The 18,541-nt window shown below is 47.9% G+C and overlaps 2 protein-coding genes across 2 annotated transcripts in view; one reads left to right on the top strand and one right to left on the bottom strand.

Moving 5' to 3' along the window:
• The first annotated feature begins 20 nt into the window (after positions 1–20).
• Positions 21–4,411, top strand: LOC119951193 (oocyte zinc finger protein XlCOF6-like). Its single transcript, XM_038774218.1, has 2 exons — positions 21–374; positions 796–4,411. The coding sequence occupies exon 2, from the start codon at positions 1,097–1,099 to the stop codon at positions 3,356–3,358; it is 2,262 nt and encodes a 753-aa protein (XP_038630146.1). The 5' UTR covers positions 21–374; positions 796–1,096; the 3' UTR covers positions 3,359–4,411.
• A 4,140-nt stretch (positions 4,412–8,551) lies between these two features.
• Positions 8,552–18,541, bottom strand: part of LOC119951609 (oocyte zinc finger protein XlCOF7.1-like) — a 34,448-nt gene continuing 24,458 nt past the window's right edge. The window contains exon 3 of the mRNA XM_038774790.1: positions 8,552–12,145. Within this exon, the coding sequence (XP_038630718.1) occupies positions 11,381–12,145 (765 nt within the window). The 3' untranslated portion in view covers positions 8,552–11,380. The remainder of the gene's footprint in view (positions 12,146–18,541) is intronic.

The following is an 18,541-nucleotide window of genomic DNA, read 5'->3' on the forward strand; positions in this document are numbered from 1 at the left end:
GAGGACGGGACAAAGGGCGGGGCTCCCGTCTCCGCGCGCCGGGTCTGCGCACTGCGCGGTGACGTCACCGCGGAGCAGGGTGATTCCCATTGGTTGTTTCGGGCTGGGCACCTTTGTGACGTCACAAAGTCGTGCCGATTGGACAAGAGCTCAGCGCGTCTGGAGGTCTGACCCCACCCGACGCCTGGCTCAGGGTCGCCTCATTGTCGATATGACGGGGGCTACCCAATGGGAACGCCTGGAGGACCGGAAGGGCGTTGGTCCTCCTGCGAATCAGAGCTCTGGCTTTGTGGCAATGGCGACAGCGAACTTCCTCTGTTGTGTGAATGAAGATTGAGCTTCACACAGATTAAAACTTCTTGTCTCTAACATCTGTGAGTAAAACACTTTCTTTTCTCCCCCTTTCCATTTAGTTTCTCATTCTGACCTTCAATTGGTCACTTGCAGCAACTGAAGGGAAAGGAAGTGACTCCAGTCTGTGCATTACACATTTTTAGTCCAGTAATATGGACAGCTATCTGTCTAGCAGCCTAATGAAGATTTTCAGGCCTCTGTGTCCAGGACAGGAAGCAGTGAGCAGGGATCTGTCAATCAGCCTGAATCAGCACCTTCAGGAGAATTGGGAGGGTGAATATTAGATACAGCAGAGTGAGAATGGAGGGAGAGTGTGTGGGATGGAGATTTACAGCTTTTGGGGAATGAGAGAGGAAAGAATGTTCCAGAGAAACTAGAATGGTCTGTTCTGAATTTCTATCCTGTACTGACAGTGATAATTTTTGCAAACTCCTTTTATAGGATATCAGAAGGAGAGGATTTACAGATATAAATCTCAATCAAACGTCACATCAAAAATTGAATGACTGTCAGATTGTCAGAACCTCAGAAGGTCTATTCTGTCTGCTTCAAATGATATTAAGCATCAACGTGAAGGAACAGCATCAAGACAGACAGACAATCGATTGGGAGTGTTCCAGAGCACTGACTGAGGAAAGAGCTTTAAGTAGTTACCCTGGCTGAAAAAAAAATCATCCACAACGGGGAGAGAACATAAATTTGTGGACGAAGCTTCAACTGATCGTCGATCCTGGGGAGAAATATGGATACCAACACCGTGGAGAAACCGTGCAAATGTGGGGACTGTGGGAAAAGATTCCAGAACCAATCTGCACTGGAAACCCATCGACAAAGTCACACTGGGGAGAAGCCATTCACCTGCTCAGAGTGTGGAAAGGGTTTCAGTCATTCATCCCATCTTGGGGCACATCAGGTCGTTCACAGCAGGGAGAGACCGTTCACGTGCACTGAATGTGGGAAGGGATTCACTCATTCTTCCCATCTGGTGGCACACCAGCGGGTTCACACTAGGGAGAGGCCATTCACCTGCTCTGAGTGTGGGAGGGGATTCACTCAGTCATCCCATCTAGTGGCACACCAGATAGTTCACACTGGGGAGAGGCCGTTCACCTGCTCTCAGTGTGGGAAAGGATTCACTCAGTCATCTGACCTTGTGGCACACCAGATTGTTCATAATGGGGAGAGGCCATTCACCTGCCCTGAGTGTGGGAAGGGATTCACTCAGACATCTGACCTAGTGGCACACCAACAGGTTCACAGAAGGGAGAGGCCGTTCATCTGTCCTGAGTGTGGGAGGGGATTCATGCAGTCGACTGACCTCGTAGCTCACCAGGTGGGTCATGGCAGGGAGAGGCCGTTCACCTGCTCAGAGTGTGGAAAGGGATTCAGTCAATCATCCCATCTAGTGGCACACCAGCATGTTCACACTGGGGAGAGGCCGTTCACCTGTCCTGAGTGTGGGAAGGGATTCATGCAGTCTTCCGACCTCGTAGCTCACCAGGTCGGACACAGAAGGGAGAGGCCGTTCACCTGTCCTGAATGTGGGAAGGGATTCATGCAGTCATCCGACCTCCTAGCTCACCAGGTAGGTCACACCAGGGAAAGGCCATTCTCCTGTCCTGAGTGTGGGAAGGGATTCATGCAGTCATCCGATCTTGCAGCACACCAGGAAATTCACACCAGGGAGAAACCATTCACCTGCACTGTGTGTGGGAAAGGATTCAGTCAGTCATCTGACCTCCTAGCTCACCAGGTAGTTCACACCAGGGAGAGGCCGTTCACCTGCTCCGAGTGTGGGAAGGGATTCACTCAGTCATCCGACCTCCTAGCACACCAGGTAGTTCACACCAGGGAAAGGCCATTCTCCTGTCCTGAGTGTGGGAAGGGATTCACACAATCATCCCACCTCGTGACACACCAGCAGGTTCACAGCAAGGAGAGGCCATTCACCTGCTCTGAGTGTGGGAAGGGATTCTCTCTATCATCCCACCTTGTTGCACACCAGCAGGTTCACAGCAAGGAGAGGCCCTTCACCTGCTCTGAGTGTGGGAAGGGATTCACTCAGTCAGCCCACCTCATGACACACCAGCAGGTTCACACTGGGGAGAAGCCATTCAGCTGCTCTGAGTGTGGGAAGGGATTCAGTCATTCATCTCACCTTGCAGCACATCAGGTAGTTCACAGCCGGGAGAGACCATTCACCTGCTCTGTGTGTGGGAAGGGATTTACTCAATCATCGCACCTAGTGACACACCAGCTAATTCATACGAGAGAGAGGCCGTTCACCTGCACTCAGTGTGGGAAGCGATTCAGTCAGTCGTCCCACCTCAGGGCACACCAGATAGTTCACACCAGGGAGAAGCCCTTCACCTGTTCTGAGTGTGGGAAGGGATTCATTCAATCATCACACCTAATGGCACACCAGATAGTTCACAACAGGGAGAGGCCGTTCACCTGCTCTGAGTGTGGGAAGGGATTCACTCAATCAGCCCACCTCGTGACACACCAGATAGTTCACAGCAGGGAGAGGCCATTCACCTGCTCCGAGTGTGGGAAGGGTTTCACTCAGTCAGCCCATCTAATTGCACACCAGATAGTTCACACCAGGGAGAGGCCGTTCACCTGCTCCGAGTGTGGGAAGGGATTCACTCAGTCATTCTACCTGCTGATGCATCAACGCGTTCACACTGGGAAATTCTATCCACCAGTTCTGAGTGTGGCAAGTGAGTCACTCAATCGTCCCATCTGCAGAAACCCCAGCGAGTTTACACTGGTGAGAGGCCATTCATTTGCTCCATGTGTGGGAATGGATTCACTACTGCATTTGCTCTTTCATCCCACCTGCAGGTACACCAGCGACTTCACACTGGGGAGTGGCTATTCGCCTGCTTTGGGCTTGGGAAGAGATCCAATCAGTCTTCCAAACTCTGGACAAACCAGCGAGTTCACAGCAGGGAGAGACCATTCATCTCCTTTGAGAGTGGGAAGGGATTCACTCAGTTGATCAACCTGCTGTGACACCAGCAGGTTCACCTTGGAGGGATCTGTTAATCTGCTCCATGTGTGGGAAAGAATTCACTCAATCATGCAATCTGTGGCCACACCGTGTTCACATCAAGGAGAGGCCAATCACCTGATCTGAGTGCAGGAAAGGTTTCCATCAATCATTCATCCTGTTAACACACCAGCAGGTTCACACCAATTAGAGACCTTAGAAGCTCCGACTGACAGTGTTAACTCTATCAATTGAAGTTAAGTATATACGTATTTTGTTTTAGTTACAGAGCCCCACCAGGGGCTGTCAACCCTCCTAAATTGTTTGTTTGTTTTAATCGATAAGAGTATCAAGATTCACTTATTGGGGACAGGAGGTATATCCCTGTATTTCACTCCGTGAATAAACCTATACCAAGTATAGATCAGCTGCAGTTTCTTCCTTCATCATAAGGCCGTCAGGATTATAACATGGCAACACAGAACGCTTGTCGAAATGGTGACGGTTGGAAAATAACATTTCAGACAGAATCTCAAAATCCCAGTAGGTTTTGTGAGAAATAACTGAAGCGAGTGGAAATTGTCAGGGTCTGATTACCCACCGATGTTCTCAGAGTCTGAGCTACACGACCAGTGGAAGAATGAAGTGGAGATGTGGACACGGGTTCTGTCCCCACCAAAGAGGAAACAAGGTCCGGCCTCGGCCTTCTCACTTCCTAACAAAGGGAAAATCAGAAACACAGTATTCTGGGAGCTGGGCGCCCGCCAGTCGGACCCTGATTAAGTTTTGAATCTTCTATTCGGGTTCATTGTTGAGATTGACAATTAAGATGATCTATTGCAGGGCTTCCCAAACTTCCATCCACGAAACCCCTTTGACCTCGCAGGAGCACCGACAGAACCCCTGAGAAACATTCTTATTGTGTTGAAATGTTAAACCACAAAAAAAATTGTTTTCACGCAGTGTGTACAAATATAGAAAAATGTAATTTCTAGAAGTTCTTTCTATCTCTTTGATGTATACATTTTATTTTATTCCTATTAAAAAAGGTACCTTTTGCCATTTTAACGCTTCCTCCTTTGGTTCAAATGGAGAGTCCTGCTGGGGTCCTGGATCCTCATATTGGACACACACATAATCAGCTCTCACTCTCTCACACACACTCATTTCTCACTTACACTCACTCTCCAGGGGCTGGTTTAGCTCACTTGGCTAAATCGCTGGCTTTTAAAGCAGACCCAGGCAGGCCAGCAGCACGGTTTGATTCCCGTACCGGCTTCCCCGAACAGGCGCCGGAATGTGGCGACTAGGGGCTTTTCACAGCAACTTCATTGAAGCCTGCTCGTGACAATAAGCCATTTACATTTCATTTCCACACACACCTCTCACGTACACTCACTTTCATCACCCACACGTGCACTCATCTCTGTCACACGTTCCTCTCTCACACACGCTTATCCCATGTACTCATTATCTCTCTCACACACTCTCATCTCTCACATATGGTGCGCGATGGTGGTATAGTGGTGAGCATCGCTGCCTTCCAAGCTATTGACCCGGGTTCGATTCCCAGCCATCGCAAAACAAATTAAAAAATCATCTCTCACATCTACTCACTTGCTCTCATATTTCACTTGTATAACTATTTCTGAGGTCCAATCTGAGCTTGGACCTCCCTCCCCCCCCCCAACCTCCCTCCCCCCACCCCCGCTCCTATTCTGAAGCTTGTTTCAAGCCGCCCAGTTTCTTCCCTCTCGCACATCCAGCTCCCTCTTGCAGGCCCCATTCTCGCCATCGCTCCACTATTTACGCTCACCCTGATTTCGAAATATTAACTTTGTGCTGGTTCCAGTGCACCCAATCAGTGGCCGCATTCTGGAGAAGACAACATCAGAGCGGGAAACAGCATCAAACTCAAATTGTATAGATCAGCCTGGCCTGCCGCGGAACCCTGGAAGCCAGTTTGGGAACCTTTGGCAGTTTTCGAATCAGGTTGGAAGCATCTTTAGCAGATCCTGACATTGCAACAAAAAGACAGGATTGGAACAGCGCTAATGAGTGAATGAACCCCAGGAATGACCGGGTTTCACACACACAGTCATTTTGAATACAGAATGTTCTTACATGTCTTTCTCCTATGTAATTACTGGTGTCTGATGAGGTTTCTGAGCATGTGCTGGCGTTGGGCTGGATTTCTCAGTCTGCAGGAGGTGACCTGTAAACAAGACCTGTTTTATTACTGCTCCTGTTTTCATGGTTATTACTGTTTTCATGTAATTACTGTCTGCTGAGTTACTGTCATTGTTAAACTTCGTCATTTACTGATATAAAGAAGTTTCTTTTAATCAACACATTCGACTAGCTTATTTGTTGGCTCAAGTTACCGCACTGGGGAACAACGAACCTGTTTCCGATCCGACTCAAAATGCCATCGCGATGAACTTCTCAAAGCAGAAAATCAGGGAGCGAGATTCTCCAGTCCTCCAGCCGTATGATTCTCGGCCGCATGTGGTTCCCTGGCGGTGGGTTTCTATCTTCCCGCTGCTTGTCAACGGGATTTCCCATTCAAACCACCCCATGACGCCGCAAAGCCCTGCTGCGAACGTGCTACCAGCGGGCAAAGCGAATCCGGACAACCGGACAATTCGGGCCAAGATCTTCGAAGTGACACTGGGAATTCCAAGGCTGAAGATGGTGATCACGCTGAAGAAGTTGGACTAGTACAAGAAGCATTTTGGGCCAGTGTGTGTTTGTCACTGACTCATTCAACTGTGCTGTGTTAGACAGTGGCAGCACCTCACCAGTCACTGACTCATTCAACTGTGCTGTGTTAGACAGTGGCTGCATCTCACCAGTCGCTGACTCATTCAACTGAGCTGTGTTAGACAGTGGCTGCATCTCACCAGTCACTGACTCATTCAACTGTGCTGTGTTAGACAGTGGCTGCATCTCACCAGTCGCTGACTCATTCAACTGAGCTGCGTTAGACAGTGGCTGAATCTCACCAGTCGCTGACTCATTCAACTGTGCTGTGTTAGACAGTGGCTACATCTCACCAGTCGCTGACTCATTCAGCTGTGCTGTGTTAGACAGTGGCTGCATCTCACCAGTCACTGACTCATTCAACTGTGCTGTGTTAGACAGTGGCTGCATCTCACCAGTCACTGACTCATTCAACTGTGCTGTGATAGACAGTGGCTGCATCAACAGTATGGGGATCAGATTGGTGAAAATGCTACGCAGATTCTCCTTGGAGCGAGGATCGATACTGGGTTAAGAAGTATTAAAGCTCTCCGTGTTTTGCTTTGGTGATGTCAACACATTGAAGTCACTCAAAAAGAGTGGTGATTTCATGCAAAATAGCTGGAGTCAGTCAATTTATTGGGACTGATGTCGTCTCTAGTGAGATACTCTCACTGTTGAGCAAACCTTCCATAAAAGGGCACAAATACAGCTGGACATGGAGCAAGGGAAAGGAATTGTTTTTGGAAAGTCAGTGGATGTGCAGTTTTCTCAATCAGGACATTACCGTAACCCCTTAACAATCTCTGTTTCTGATCAGTGTTTGACAAGCAATAATGGCATTGGGTGCTAGGATACAGAGAGAAAGCAAGAAAACTGTTTTCAAGCTGCACAGACAATTTGTTCACCCTTTTTATCAAAGATTAAATACTCTGCTGCAAGATGCGGGGATAGTTGATGAAGAGTTTACGAGGCTCAGAAGAGATTAGTGGAAAATGTGTAAAAAGTATCAGGGTACGCCGTCACATCCCATTGTAAACCTTCCCTCAGCACATAACTTTGAGGAGGGAGTTGCCGTGGATCGAAAGGCGTGGGACACAAAGACAGAAATATTTCACTCCACACTTTATAGACATGGTAATCTGATTTAGTCTATCTCCAATAATATGTGGCAAGGTCAAAAGGGTGATTCTAGACCAAGTTGTGGAGAAATGGACAGTGGCTGGACCTGGGGCACCAGCTAAGTTTCTGACTGATGATGGAGGGGAATTTGCTGATGAGGAGTTTCGAGACGTGTGTGAAAATATGAACATTGCAGCTGAAAGTCCTTTCAGCTACAGACTCTGTGAAAGGAATCACACGGCCATCGATGAGATGCTGCAGGAAATCTGAGCTGATCAGTCAAACTGCAAGTTGGCAACCGCACTGGCCGGGATGATTGATGCACACAATTCACTTCAGATGGATGGAGGGTATCATCCCGATCAATTGGTCTCTGGGAAAAATCCCAAATGACCCTGTGTGCCGGGTGACAGCCCTCCTGCTTCAGAAGGGACAACAATTAGTTCAATTTTTAGTCATGAGTTATCTGATTGTTTCACAAAAAGAGATGCTTGAAGGAAGAAACTATTGGGGATCCAGGGAACTTTTATAATGTAATGATTTGTGCAAACCAAGGAAAACCATGTTTGTTTCTTCTTCAATTTGTTTTGAAATATTTATGTGAATTGTTCGGGACCATTAATGTTTAAAGAGAATTTGAACACCCAGTAATTAACTGGAATAATTATGTCACAAGATTCCACATTTTTAATCAAAAACAAACTACTGTTTATTTAAAACAAAAGGAAATTGGAAATCCGGACTAGAAACTTAACACAAGAGGTTAGAAATACTTGTGCTGTAACCTCAGTTCGACTCTTTAACTTCACCCCCTTATACGTAACAATAGCTTTAAACTTCATTCATTTCTGTTCCCGGGCCATCCCGAAGGTATGTGAAAACTCTCCCAGCTATTCCCCAAGCTCCAAGATTTTATGGGGGTCCTTCCATCAGCTTTCGACTGAACAACCCTCCAACTTTCCTTTGAGACCTGAAAATTGTTAATTCCTCAGTCCAAGCGTGAGCTTCACTCCCTTCCTCCTGAGGGATTTAAACATTAGGAACACCCCTGGTTCTTCATGGCCCTCTAGGTTCCTGCTCCCGCAGCTGGTACACAGCTCCTGCTCCCACAGCTGGTTCCCAGCTCCTGCTCCCACAGCTGGTTCCCAGCTCCTGCTCCCACAGCTGGTTCCCAGCTCCTGCTCCCACAGCTGGTTCCCAGCTCCTGCTCCCACAGCTGGTTCACAGCTCCTGCTCCCACAGCTGGTTCCCAGCTCCTGCTCCCACAGCTGGTTCCCAGCTCCTGCTCCCACAGCTGGTTCACAGCTCCTGCTCCCACAGCTGGTTCCCAGCTCCTGCTCCCGCAGCTGGGTCCCAGCTCCTGCTCCCACAGCTGGTTCACAGCTCCTGCTCCCACAGCTGGCTGCTTCATAGCTAACTGCAGACTGCCTGCTTTCTGTGAGAAACGCCCAGAATTCCAACTAAGGCTCCACCCTGAATCACTTATCCCCATGGCAACACAGACTCGTTGGGATGTCCAACAGATGTTCAAATTAATCGACTTTCCACTTCAAAACCAAACCTTTCGACCCTGAGGTCTGCATGAAGAATTCACCTCTGTAACAAAGACAGGACAGTAATTGTCAGACCCGATGTCTCCAGGTCTCCAGCTAAAAGAGCCCAGCTGCCCTTTTACAGATCTTACCCTTCCAGCTTTGACTTCTTCAGTCAACATCGGCCACACTTTGTGATTGGGAATTCCCGGAGTGTGTTTGTATCTGATCCAGAACTCAGGGTTTCCATTTATCTTACATTTAAAAAAAATCTAATTCCCAAACTTGGAAATTATTTCCAAAACATGAATGATGAAACTAGATATTCTCAACATTTTCCCCAGGAAGAAATGAAAATGTATCACCCTCGTAATATCCCATTCAGAATATTACAACGTGCTGTACATCTCAGCAACAGCCATGAGCTTATTGAATGGTGCAGCAGGCTCGAAGGGCCGAATGGCCAACTCCTACTCCGATGTTTTCCAGTGTTTAAATATCTGATAACCTACAATGGACAGAATCATTCCTCACTGTCCCCATCACATTCACCAGTCTCTCTTGCTAACAGCACACTGCTGAATTCCATATCCAGGAATCACAGTCCACTAAAGATGGAAAACATTACTGCTTGCTGTGTGTTCTGAAATTTTCCATCTTCCAATAATTATTGTCCAAAGTTCCTTCTGCGAGAGGAGAGTCCTCATTGCTGTTCAGACGTGAGTTTTCAAATTCAGTTTTGTAAACAGTCTGTTCAGAGTTCACCTTTATTTTCTTCTCTGTGTGTAGTTTCCCCATTGTTTCAATCCAAAGGGAATGTCCCGGTCAATCCCACATTTAAACTCTCTTCTTCTGGCTCAGTTGCAGGCGGTGCTTCATTTTTCAGTTCATTTCCCAGACTCCACCATTTTGGGTTCTCTTAAATTCAAAATGGCTTCTTTTTACGTCAATGGTCAAACTCTTCTTCAGCCATTTTAAGAATTTCACTCAAATGTTTGTTAATGTTCAGGAAAAAACAATTCTGATATTCCTGTTTGGAGCAAATGGGATCTTGGGCTTCAGAACTAGAGGGATTGAGAACGAAAGGAGGAACGTTCTGCTGAACCTTTCTAAAGCTCTGGTTAGGCCACAACTATAATATTGAGTCCAGTTCTGTGTCCCTCCCTGACAGCATTGTGGGAGTTACCGGGGTGTTACCGGGCTGTTACCTACACCTCACGGACTTCAACAGTGCAAGAAGGTGCCTCACCCACCACCTTCTAAAGCAGCAATTAGGGATGGAGAACAAATGCTGGGCCCAGGCCAGAAACACCACATCCCATGAAAGAATGAAAATAGAAAGATGCGAGTGTGGGAGGAGGTGCACAGTGAGTGGTAATGACCTGGAACTCGCTGCCCGTGAGGATGGTGGAAGCAGACACCCTGAACTATTTCAAAATGAAATTTGGATGGGCACTTGAGGGGAATGGGACTGACCGGATTGCTCCACAGAGAGCCAGCATGGAGTCAATGGGCTGAATGGCCTCCTTCTCTGCACAAATTACTCTATGGTCTGAAGAGAACACTTTCAGCTGCTCCAGTCTCTCCAACGAACTGAAGTCTTCATTCCTGGTCCCGTAAATCTCCTCAGCCCCCTCACTGAGTCCAGCAGAGAGAAACCCTCTGACCCTCCCACTTCACCAAGTGTCAGAATGAACATGGTTCAGTCCTGGGTGTGATTAACAGCAGCAATAACAGCCGAGTCCAACCCCTGTCATCAATCGTGAACTCGCTGGTAGCTGTGCAGGGTGGATAACAAGGAAAACCCTTCCCACACACACAGCAGATGAACAGCCAGATATTTACTGATTTATTGATTCACTGATTTATTGCTTTACTGATTTATTGGGGCCTTTAAGAATTGATGCAGCACATTTCTTAATTCAGCACAGACAGTGAATGGAATATCCACAGGCTAATGTGGAAAGATCGTCATTGTTTCAGATAATAAATAAGAACTGCTAAGCAGGAATCTAACATTGTTTCATGAAAAGTTGCATAAAAGCCCCTTGTAAATAATAAACCATTGTTCCTCAACACAATCTGTAATGAAAATGTATCACAGCCTTAGCAACATTTAGTAATAAAAATGTAGCAAAGCCTTAGCAACAGCAAGGTTAATGCAAGCACCTTATATTTGTAGGATTGGTACAAGGGGCGGGAGCACGTAGACATTTAATTAATTTGATGGAAATTAGTAAATGTTAAGTAATGACCAATGCTTGGATAACAAATCATTTTCTAAGTGATAGACAGATATTTGAATAAATCAGGAAGCTTCAGCTGAGAATTAGAAACCAATGAGAGTAAATGAGGGATTAGACCATTGATCAGAATTTCATTAAGAATAAGGCTTCATGATTAAAGCTTTGTTCTGAACTTATGCTTGAAGAAATTCCAAACTATCTATTTATTTTCTAATATTTTCTTGTGTTTTTGTTTAACTCTCTTTATTATGTTTTGATGTATTATTGGATCTAAGTTTTGATTGAGCTTTTCTATTTAAGAGAATCAAGGTGAATGCTTAGCAAATAAAGTTGTATTTTAGACACCTGCAATCAACTGGATCTGTGACTCTTATTTGTAGATTGTTCTATCACAGCCTCTTCCCGATGTGAACCTGCTGGTGTTTGAGCAGATAGGTTGACCGAGTGAATCCCTTCCCACACTCGGAGCAGGTGAACGGCTTCTCCTTACTGTGAATTCGCTGGTGTGTCAGCCGTGAGGATGAATCGCTGAATCCCTTCCCACACACAGAGCAGGTGAACGGCCTCTCCCTGGTGTGAACTCGCTGGTGTGTCACCAGGTTGGATGACTTAGAGAATTTCTTCCCACAGTCCGAGCAGGTGAACGGCTTCTCCCCGCTGTGGACTCGTAGGTGTACCCGCAGGTTAGATAACTCACTGAATCCCTTCCCACATTGGGAGCAGGTGAATGGCCTCTCGCCGGTGTGGACTCGCTGGTGTGTCTGCAGGTTGGACAACTGAGCGAATCCTGTCCCACACACAGAGCAGGTGAATGGCCTCTCCCCAGTGTGAACTCGCTCGTGTCTCCGCAGGTTATACAACTGGAGGAATCCCTTCCCACACTCAGAGCAGGTAAAGGGCCTCTTGCCGGTGTGGTCGCGCTGGTGTATCTGCAGGTTAGATGACCGAGTGAATCCCTTCCCACATTGAGAACAGGTGAACGGCTTCTCCTTGATATGAGTTCGCTGGTGTTTCTGTAGGCTGGATAACTGAGAGAATTCCTTTCCACACTCAGTGCAGGTGAACGGCATCTCCCCAGTGTGACTGCGTCGATGAGCTTCCAGTTGTGATGAGGATCTGAATCCCTTCCCACAGTCTCCACATTTCCACGGTTTCTTCATGGTGCGGGTGTCCGTGTGTCTCTCCAGGTTCACCGCCCAGTTGAGGCCTCGTCCACACACAGAACACGTGTACGGTCTCCCCGCTGTGAATGGTGCGATGTTTTTCAGGCTGTGTAACTGGTTCGAGCTCTTTCCACAGTCAGTGCTCTGGAACACTCTCACTCGGGTGTGTGTGTCTCGGTGCTTTTCCAGTCACACTGATGTTTAAAGCATTCTGAAGCAGACAGAACAGACAAACATTTCTCCTTCTAGATATAAAGGCCGATGATATTCCAGTCCCAATTAATTGAGCAACGCTGTCGGATGTTGACGTGAAGTTTGCTTTGAGATTTCTGTCTGTAAATCCTCACCTTCTGAGATCCTGTAAAAGGGGTTCACACAATCATCACTGTCAGGACAGGATAGACATTCAGAACAGACAATTCTAGTTTCTATGAACATTCGATCCTCTCTCCTTCCCAAAAGTCAAAACTTTCAGGGGAGCAGTGATATGGAGAGGGGAGGCTGTGTTGCAGAGGTTTTTTTGAAATTTTTCAAATTAAGGGGCAATTTAGCATGGCCAATCCACCTAACCTGCACATATTTGGCACGCGGGGAATACCCAGACAGTCACGGGGAGAATGTGCAAACTCCACACGGACAGTGACCCAAGGCCGAGATCGAACCCAGATTACTGGACCAGTAATCCAGAGATCCAGGATAATGGATAATACCAATAACAATACTACTAATACCAATTTCCGTCAGCTTCTCACAAAATCTTGTGTTGCTCAAGACTTCCAGTACATTATTCATGTCTTCCTTTGTGCAGACAGAAACAAAGTACCAATTTAGTTCCTGAGCCATTTCTTTGTTCCCCGTTATGAATCCCCTGTTTCTTTTTTTTTTAATAAACATTTTATGGAGGTATTTTTGGTATTATTACAACAACAAAATAAACGTTGTACATGAAACTATAAACATAGTGCAAAATCGTCTCCCTCCCTTACAGGTCCCACCTTTATTAACCCCCGACTCTAAGCTAAACTAACCCCCTCCCTCACATCTGCTGACGATTGATTCTCCGCAAAGAAGTCGACGAACGGTTGCCACCTCTGGGTGAACCCTAACAGTGACCCTCTCAAGGCAAACTTGATTTTCTCCAAACAGAGAAAGCCAGTCATGTCCGATAGCCAGGTCTCCGACTTCGGGGGCTTTGAGTCCCTCCAAGCTATCCGTCTCCGGGCTACCAGGGAAGCAAAGGCCAGAACGTCTGCCTCGTTCTCCACCTAGATTCCTGGGTCTTCCGAGACCCTGAAAATCGCCACCTCTGGACTCAGCCCCACCCTTGTTTTTAACACTGTGGACATGACATCTGCAAACGCTGCCAAAGTCCCCCAAGCTTCGGACAGGCCCAGAACATGTGGACATGGTTCGCTGGTCCTCCCGCACATTTTGCACATCTGTCTTCCACCCCAAAGAATCTGCTCTTCCAGGCCACTGTCATGTGAGCCCAGTGAACAACCTTGAACTGTATCAGGCTGAGCCTGGCTCTACTCAGCGCGTCTGCCCATAGACCATCCTCTATCTCTCCTCCCAGCTCCTCCTCCCACTTGCGCTTCAGCTCCTCAGTCTGCGTCTCCTCTGACCCCATATGTTCCTTGTAAATGTCCGAGACGTTCCCTTCTACCCACCCTCTGGAAACTACCCTGTCCTGAATCCCCCTTAGCGGTAGGATCGGGAAGGTTGACACCTGTCTACGTAGGAAGTCCCGCACCTGCAGAATTTGTTTCCCCTCGCCAACCCAAACTTTTCCTCCAGCGCCCTCACACTCGGAAAGCTCCCGTCTATAAACATATCCCCCATCCTCTCAATCCCTGCTCTCCGCCATATCCGGAACCCCCCCATCCATACTTACCGGGGCAAACCGGTGATTATTACAGATTGGAGACCAGACCATACCTCCCACAGATAATCCCATTCTACCCGATCAAAAGCCTTTTCTGCATCCATTGCAATCACTACCTCCACCTCCCTACCTTCCGGGGGCATCATGATCACCTTTAACAACCTTCTTACATTGGCCACCAACTGCCTGCCCTTAACAAACCCCGTCTGGTCCTCCCCAATAACGTCCGGAACACGATCCTCAATCCTGGAGGACACAAGTTCGGCCAGCAGTTTGGCGTCCACATTCAACAGGGATATCGGCCTGTAGGTCCCACACAGCTCCAGGTTCTTGTCCAGCTTCAGAATCAGCAGAATCGTGGCCTGTAACATCGTCGGGGGCAGCAACCCTCTTTTGAATCCCCTATTTCTGATTGCAAGGGGCCTACATTCGTTTTTAATCAAACTTTTTGATTTACATACCTATAGAACTTTTACAGTCAATTTTTATGTTCACCGCTAGCTTACTTTCATATTGTATTTTCCCCTTCTCACACAGTCCCTTGGCATAATTTTGCTGAATTTTAAACTGTTCCCAATCCTCAGGTCTGTTGCTTCTTCTTGCTAATTTGTGTGTCACTTCTTTGAATCTGATATTATCTCCAATTTCCCTCGTCAGCCATAGTTCGGCCACAGTTCCCTTTCTACTCTTGCGTCAAATAGGATCAAATACCTTTTGGAGTTCACGTATTCATTCCTTGAATGTCTGCCATTGCCTGTCCACAGTCCTTCCTTTCAGGAATGTTTCCCAATCCATCATATGAACTCATGTCTCATCTCATCATTGTTACATTTCTTGAGGTTCAGTACTCTATACTCAAAATCAACAATCTCACTACCCTCCCTTGATAAAGAATTCTATCAACTTCTGGCCACTCATCCCCAAAGGTTCTCTCACAACTAGAAAATTCTTTCTCATTGAACAACACCCAGTCCAAGATGGCCTGTTCCCTTGTTTGTTCCTCAACATTGTGGTGCAGAAAACCATCCCGTATACACTCCAGAAATTCCTCCTCATTCAATGTGACTACTTTGACTCAGCTATACTACGTGCAGATTAAATTCAAATTTAATCACAGATGTTCCGTTATCACACCCATCTCTGATTTCCTGTCTAATGCTATTCCCAACGTTACCAACGCAGTTTGAGGGTCTGTGTACCACCCCGACAAATGTATTTAGCCCCCTTGGTGTTTCTTAGCTTGACCCATACAGTGATTGTCTCTAAAATGCCCTCTGAATTGGAGGAATGAGCAATAATACTGAGCAAACGAGCGTCAACGGCATCCCATAAATCAATTAAAATATATATTTTCCTGTCCCCTTAAATGTCAGCCATCTCCTGGGGAAAGCAGCCCTTTAATTGTGAACATTAGGAAAGAGACCATCATTTTAGCCAGACAAATAAATGTGTCAAGCTGAGGGAGCAAAGGATGTCAATGTCTTTAAGAGAGAGCGAAAGACCTGGGCCAAGCTTTGCAGAGTTTGCACCCTCCCTGGATTCACTTCCTTTCCCTTCAGTTGCTGCAAGTGACCAATTGAAGGTGAGAATGAGAAAAGAAATGGAAAGGGGGAGAAAAGAAAGTGTTTTACTCACAGATGTTGGAGACAGGAGGAGGTTTCAGTCTGTGTGAAGCGCCATTTTCAGACACCGGAAGTCCGCGGTTTGATCTGACCGAATAGAGTCCTTCCGGTCCTCCAACCTTCCCATTGGTCAACACCTCAGCTGGAAGGTCAGGGGGCGACCTCTCACCCGCACATGCGCAGTCCGGGGAAGGGGGAGGTCGCTGAGCGGCTTCTAGCTCTGGCCGGAGCCGTCAGCCGGTTGCCTGGAAACCCTGTCTGGAGGAGGTGGGCGGGGAACAATGGGTGGGGGCGGGGCTCCCGTGTCTGCGCCGGGGCTGAGCACTGGAACCCGGAGACGTCCCCTCGGAGCAGAGTGATTCCTATTGGCTGATCCTGGCGAGGCTCCTTTGTGACATCACAATACGGAAGTTGGACTGAAACTTCCTCCTCTGTAACATCTGGGAGGGAATCAATGTTCCCCCTTTTCCATTTCTTTCCTCATTCTGGGGGGACATTGGGGACTTGCAGCAACTGAAGGGAAAGGAAGTGAATCCAGTCTGTATATTACACACATTTTCTGTCCAGTAATGTAGGCAGGCATCTGTCTGGCAGCCTGCAGGAAGATTTTCAGGTCTCTGTGTCCAGGACTGGAAGCAGTGAGCAGGGATCTGTCAATCAGCCTGAATCAGCACCTTCAGGAGAATTGGGAGGGTGCATATTAGAAAGAGCAGTGTTAGAATGGAGGGAGAGTGTGTAGGATGGAGATTTACAGATCTTGGGGAATGAGAGGAAAGAATATTCCATAGAAACTACTGTTCTGAATTTCTATTATGTGCTGACAGTGATGACTTTTGTAAACTCCTTTCATAGGCCATCAGAAGAGGAGGATTTACAGAGAGAAATCTCATACCAAACGTCACATCAAAAATTGAATGTCAAACCTCAATATTGGAGCAGGAGATAAAGGATGCGATTGAGAGGATGCAGTCGGGGAAGGTGGCAGGGCCGGATGGGTTTCCGGTGGAATATTATAAAAAATACAAGGATAAGCTGGTACTGCTGATGGTGGGGATGTTTGAAGAGGCAATAGGGAAGGGGTGTTGCCATAAACCCTGGGGCAGGCATTGATTTCACTGTTGCGAGACAAATATAAGGATCCGATGGAGTGTGGGTCGTGGAGGCCCATATCACTTCTGAATGTGGACGCAAAAGTATTGGAGAAGATACTGGCAGGTAGGCTGGAGGAGTGCCTTCCGAAGGTGATAGGTGAGGATCAGACGGGGTTCGTGAGAGGGAAGCAGCATTTTTTGAACATGAGGGTTTTGAACATCGTTATGGCACCGGCGGAAGGGAAGGAAACAGAGGTGGTTGTGGCATTGGACGGCGAGAAGGCGTTTGACCGGGTAAAATGGAGTCACTTAATGACAGTTCTGGAGCGGTTTGGGATTGGACCAAGTTTTGTGAACTGGGTAAAGCTATATAAGGAGCCGAAGGCGAGTGTCCGCACAAACAACATCAGCTTGAGATACCTTTCCACCGTGGGACGAGGCCGGAATGTCCTATGTCCCCCCTGCTGTTTGCACTTGCGATCGAGCCATTGGCCATCGCATCAAGAAGTTCGGGAGCATCAAAAGGAATAGTGCGGGGGGGGGGGGGGGGGGGGGAGAGCATAGGGTGTCCTTATACGCCGATGGCTTGCTGCTGTATGTGTCGGAGCCGAGTGCGTCAATAGGGGGAATATTGGAGCTACTGCGAGTATTTGGGTCTTTCTCGGGGTACAAGCTGAACCTGGCCACGAGTGAGTATTTTGTGGTGTCTCAGCCGGGGGTGGTGGGGCTGCCATTAGGTAGGGCAGGGACTCACTTTAGGTATCTGGGGGTGCAGGTTGCCCGGGAGTGGGGGAGGCTTCGCAGGTACAACATCATTAGTTTGGTGGGGAGAGTGAAAGCTGACCTGGCAAGGTGGGATGGTCTCCCTCTGTCACTGGCGGGTCGGGTGCAGGCGGTTAAAATGAATGTGTTGCTGTGATTTCGGTTTGTTTTTCAATGCCTAACGATTTTCCTGCCAAAGGCTTTTTTCAGGGAGATTGAGGGAAGGATTACCTCGTTCATATGGGGAGGGAAGGTGGCCAGAGTGAGAAAGGTGCTGCTACATAGGGAAGGCAGGCAGGGGGTTTGGGTCTCCTGAACCTGATGTATTATTACAGGGCGGCGAATGTGGAGAAGGTGCGGAGCTGGGTCAGGGATGTTGCTTCCCAGTGGGGCAGAATGGAGGAGAGTTTGTGCAGGTATGTGAAAACTCTCCAGAATTCACTTTAATTCTCCTCAGTATCTCAGCTATTCCCCAAGCTCCAAGATTTTATGAGGGTCCTTCCATCAGCTTTCGACTGAACAATCCTCCAACTTTCCTTTGAGACCTGAAAATTGTTGACTCCTCAGTCCAAGCGTGAGCTTCACTCCCTTCCCCCTGAGGGATTTAAACATTAGGAACACCCTCTGGTTCCGCATGCCCCTCTAGGTTCCTGCTCCCACAGCTGGCTCACTGCTCCTGCTCCCACAGCTGGTTCACAGCTCCCGCTCCCACAGCTGGCTCACAGCTCCTGCTCCCACAGCTGGTTCACAGCTCCTGCTCCCACAGCTGGTTCACAGCTCCTGCTCCCACAGCTGGTTTACAGCTCCTGCTCCCACAGCTGGTTCACAGCTCCTGCTCCCACAGCTGGTTCCCAGCTCCTGCTCCCACAGCTGGTTCCCAGCTCCTGCATCCACAGCTGGCTCACAGCTCCTGCTCCCACAGCTGGTTCCCAGCTCCTGCTCCCACAGCCGGTTCACAGCTGCTGCTCCAACAGCTGGTTCACAGCTCCTGCTCCCACAGCCGGTTCACAGCTCCTGCCCCCACAGC

Source organism: Scyliorhinus canicula, chromosome 17, assembly GCF_902713615.1.
Source record: "Scyliorhinus canicula chromosome 17, sScyCan1.1, whole genome shotgun sequence".
Lineage (NCBI taxonomy): Eukaryota > Metazoa > Chordata > Chondrichthyes > Carcharhiniformes > Scyliorhinidae > Scyliorhinus > Scyliorhinus canicula.

Bases quoted from the DNA above. Each gene is read 5' to 3' on its own strand.
- LOC119951193 (XM_038774218.1), top strand. From the start codon at position 1,097: ATGGATACCAACACCGTGGAGAAACCGTGCAAATGTGGGGACTGTGGG.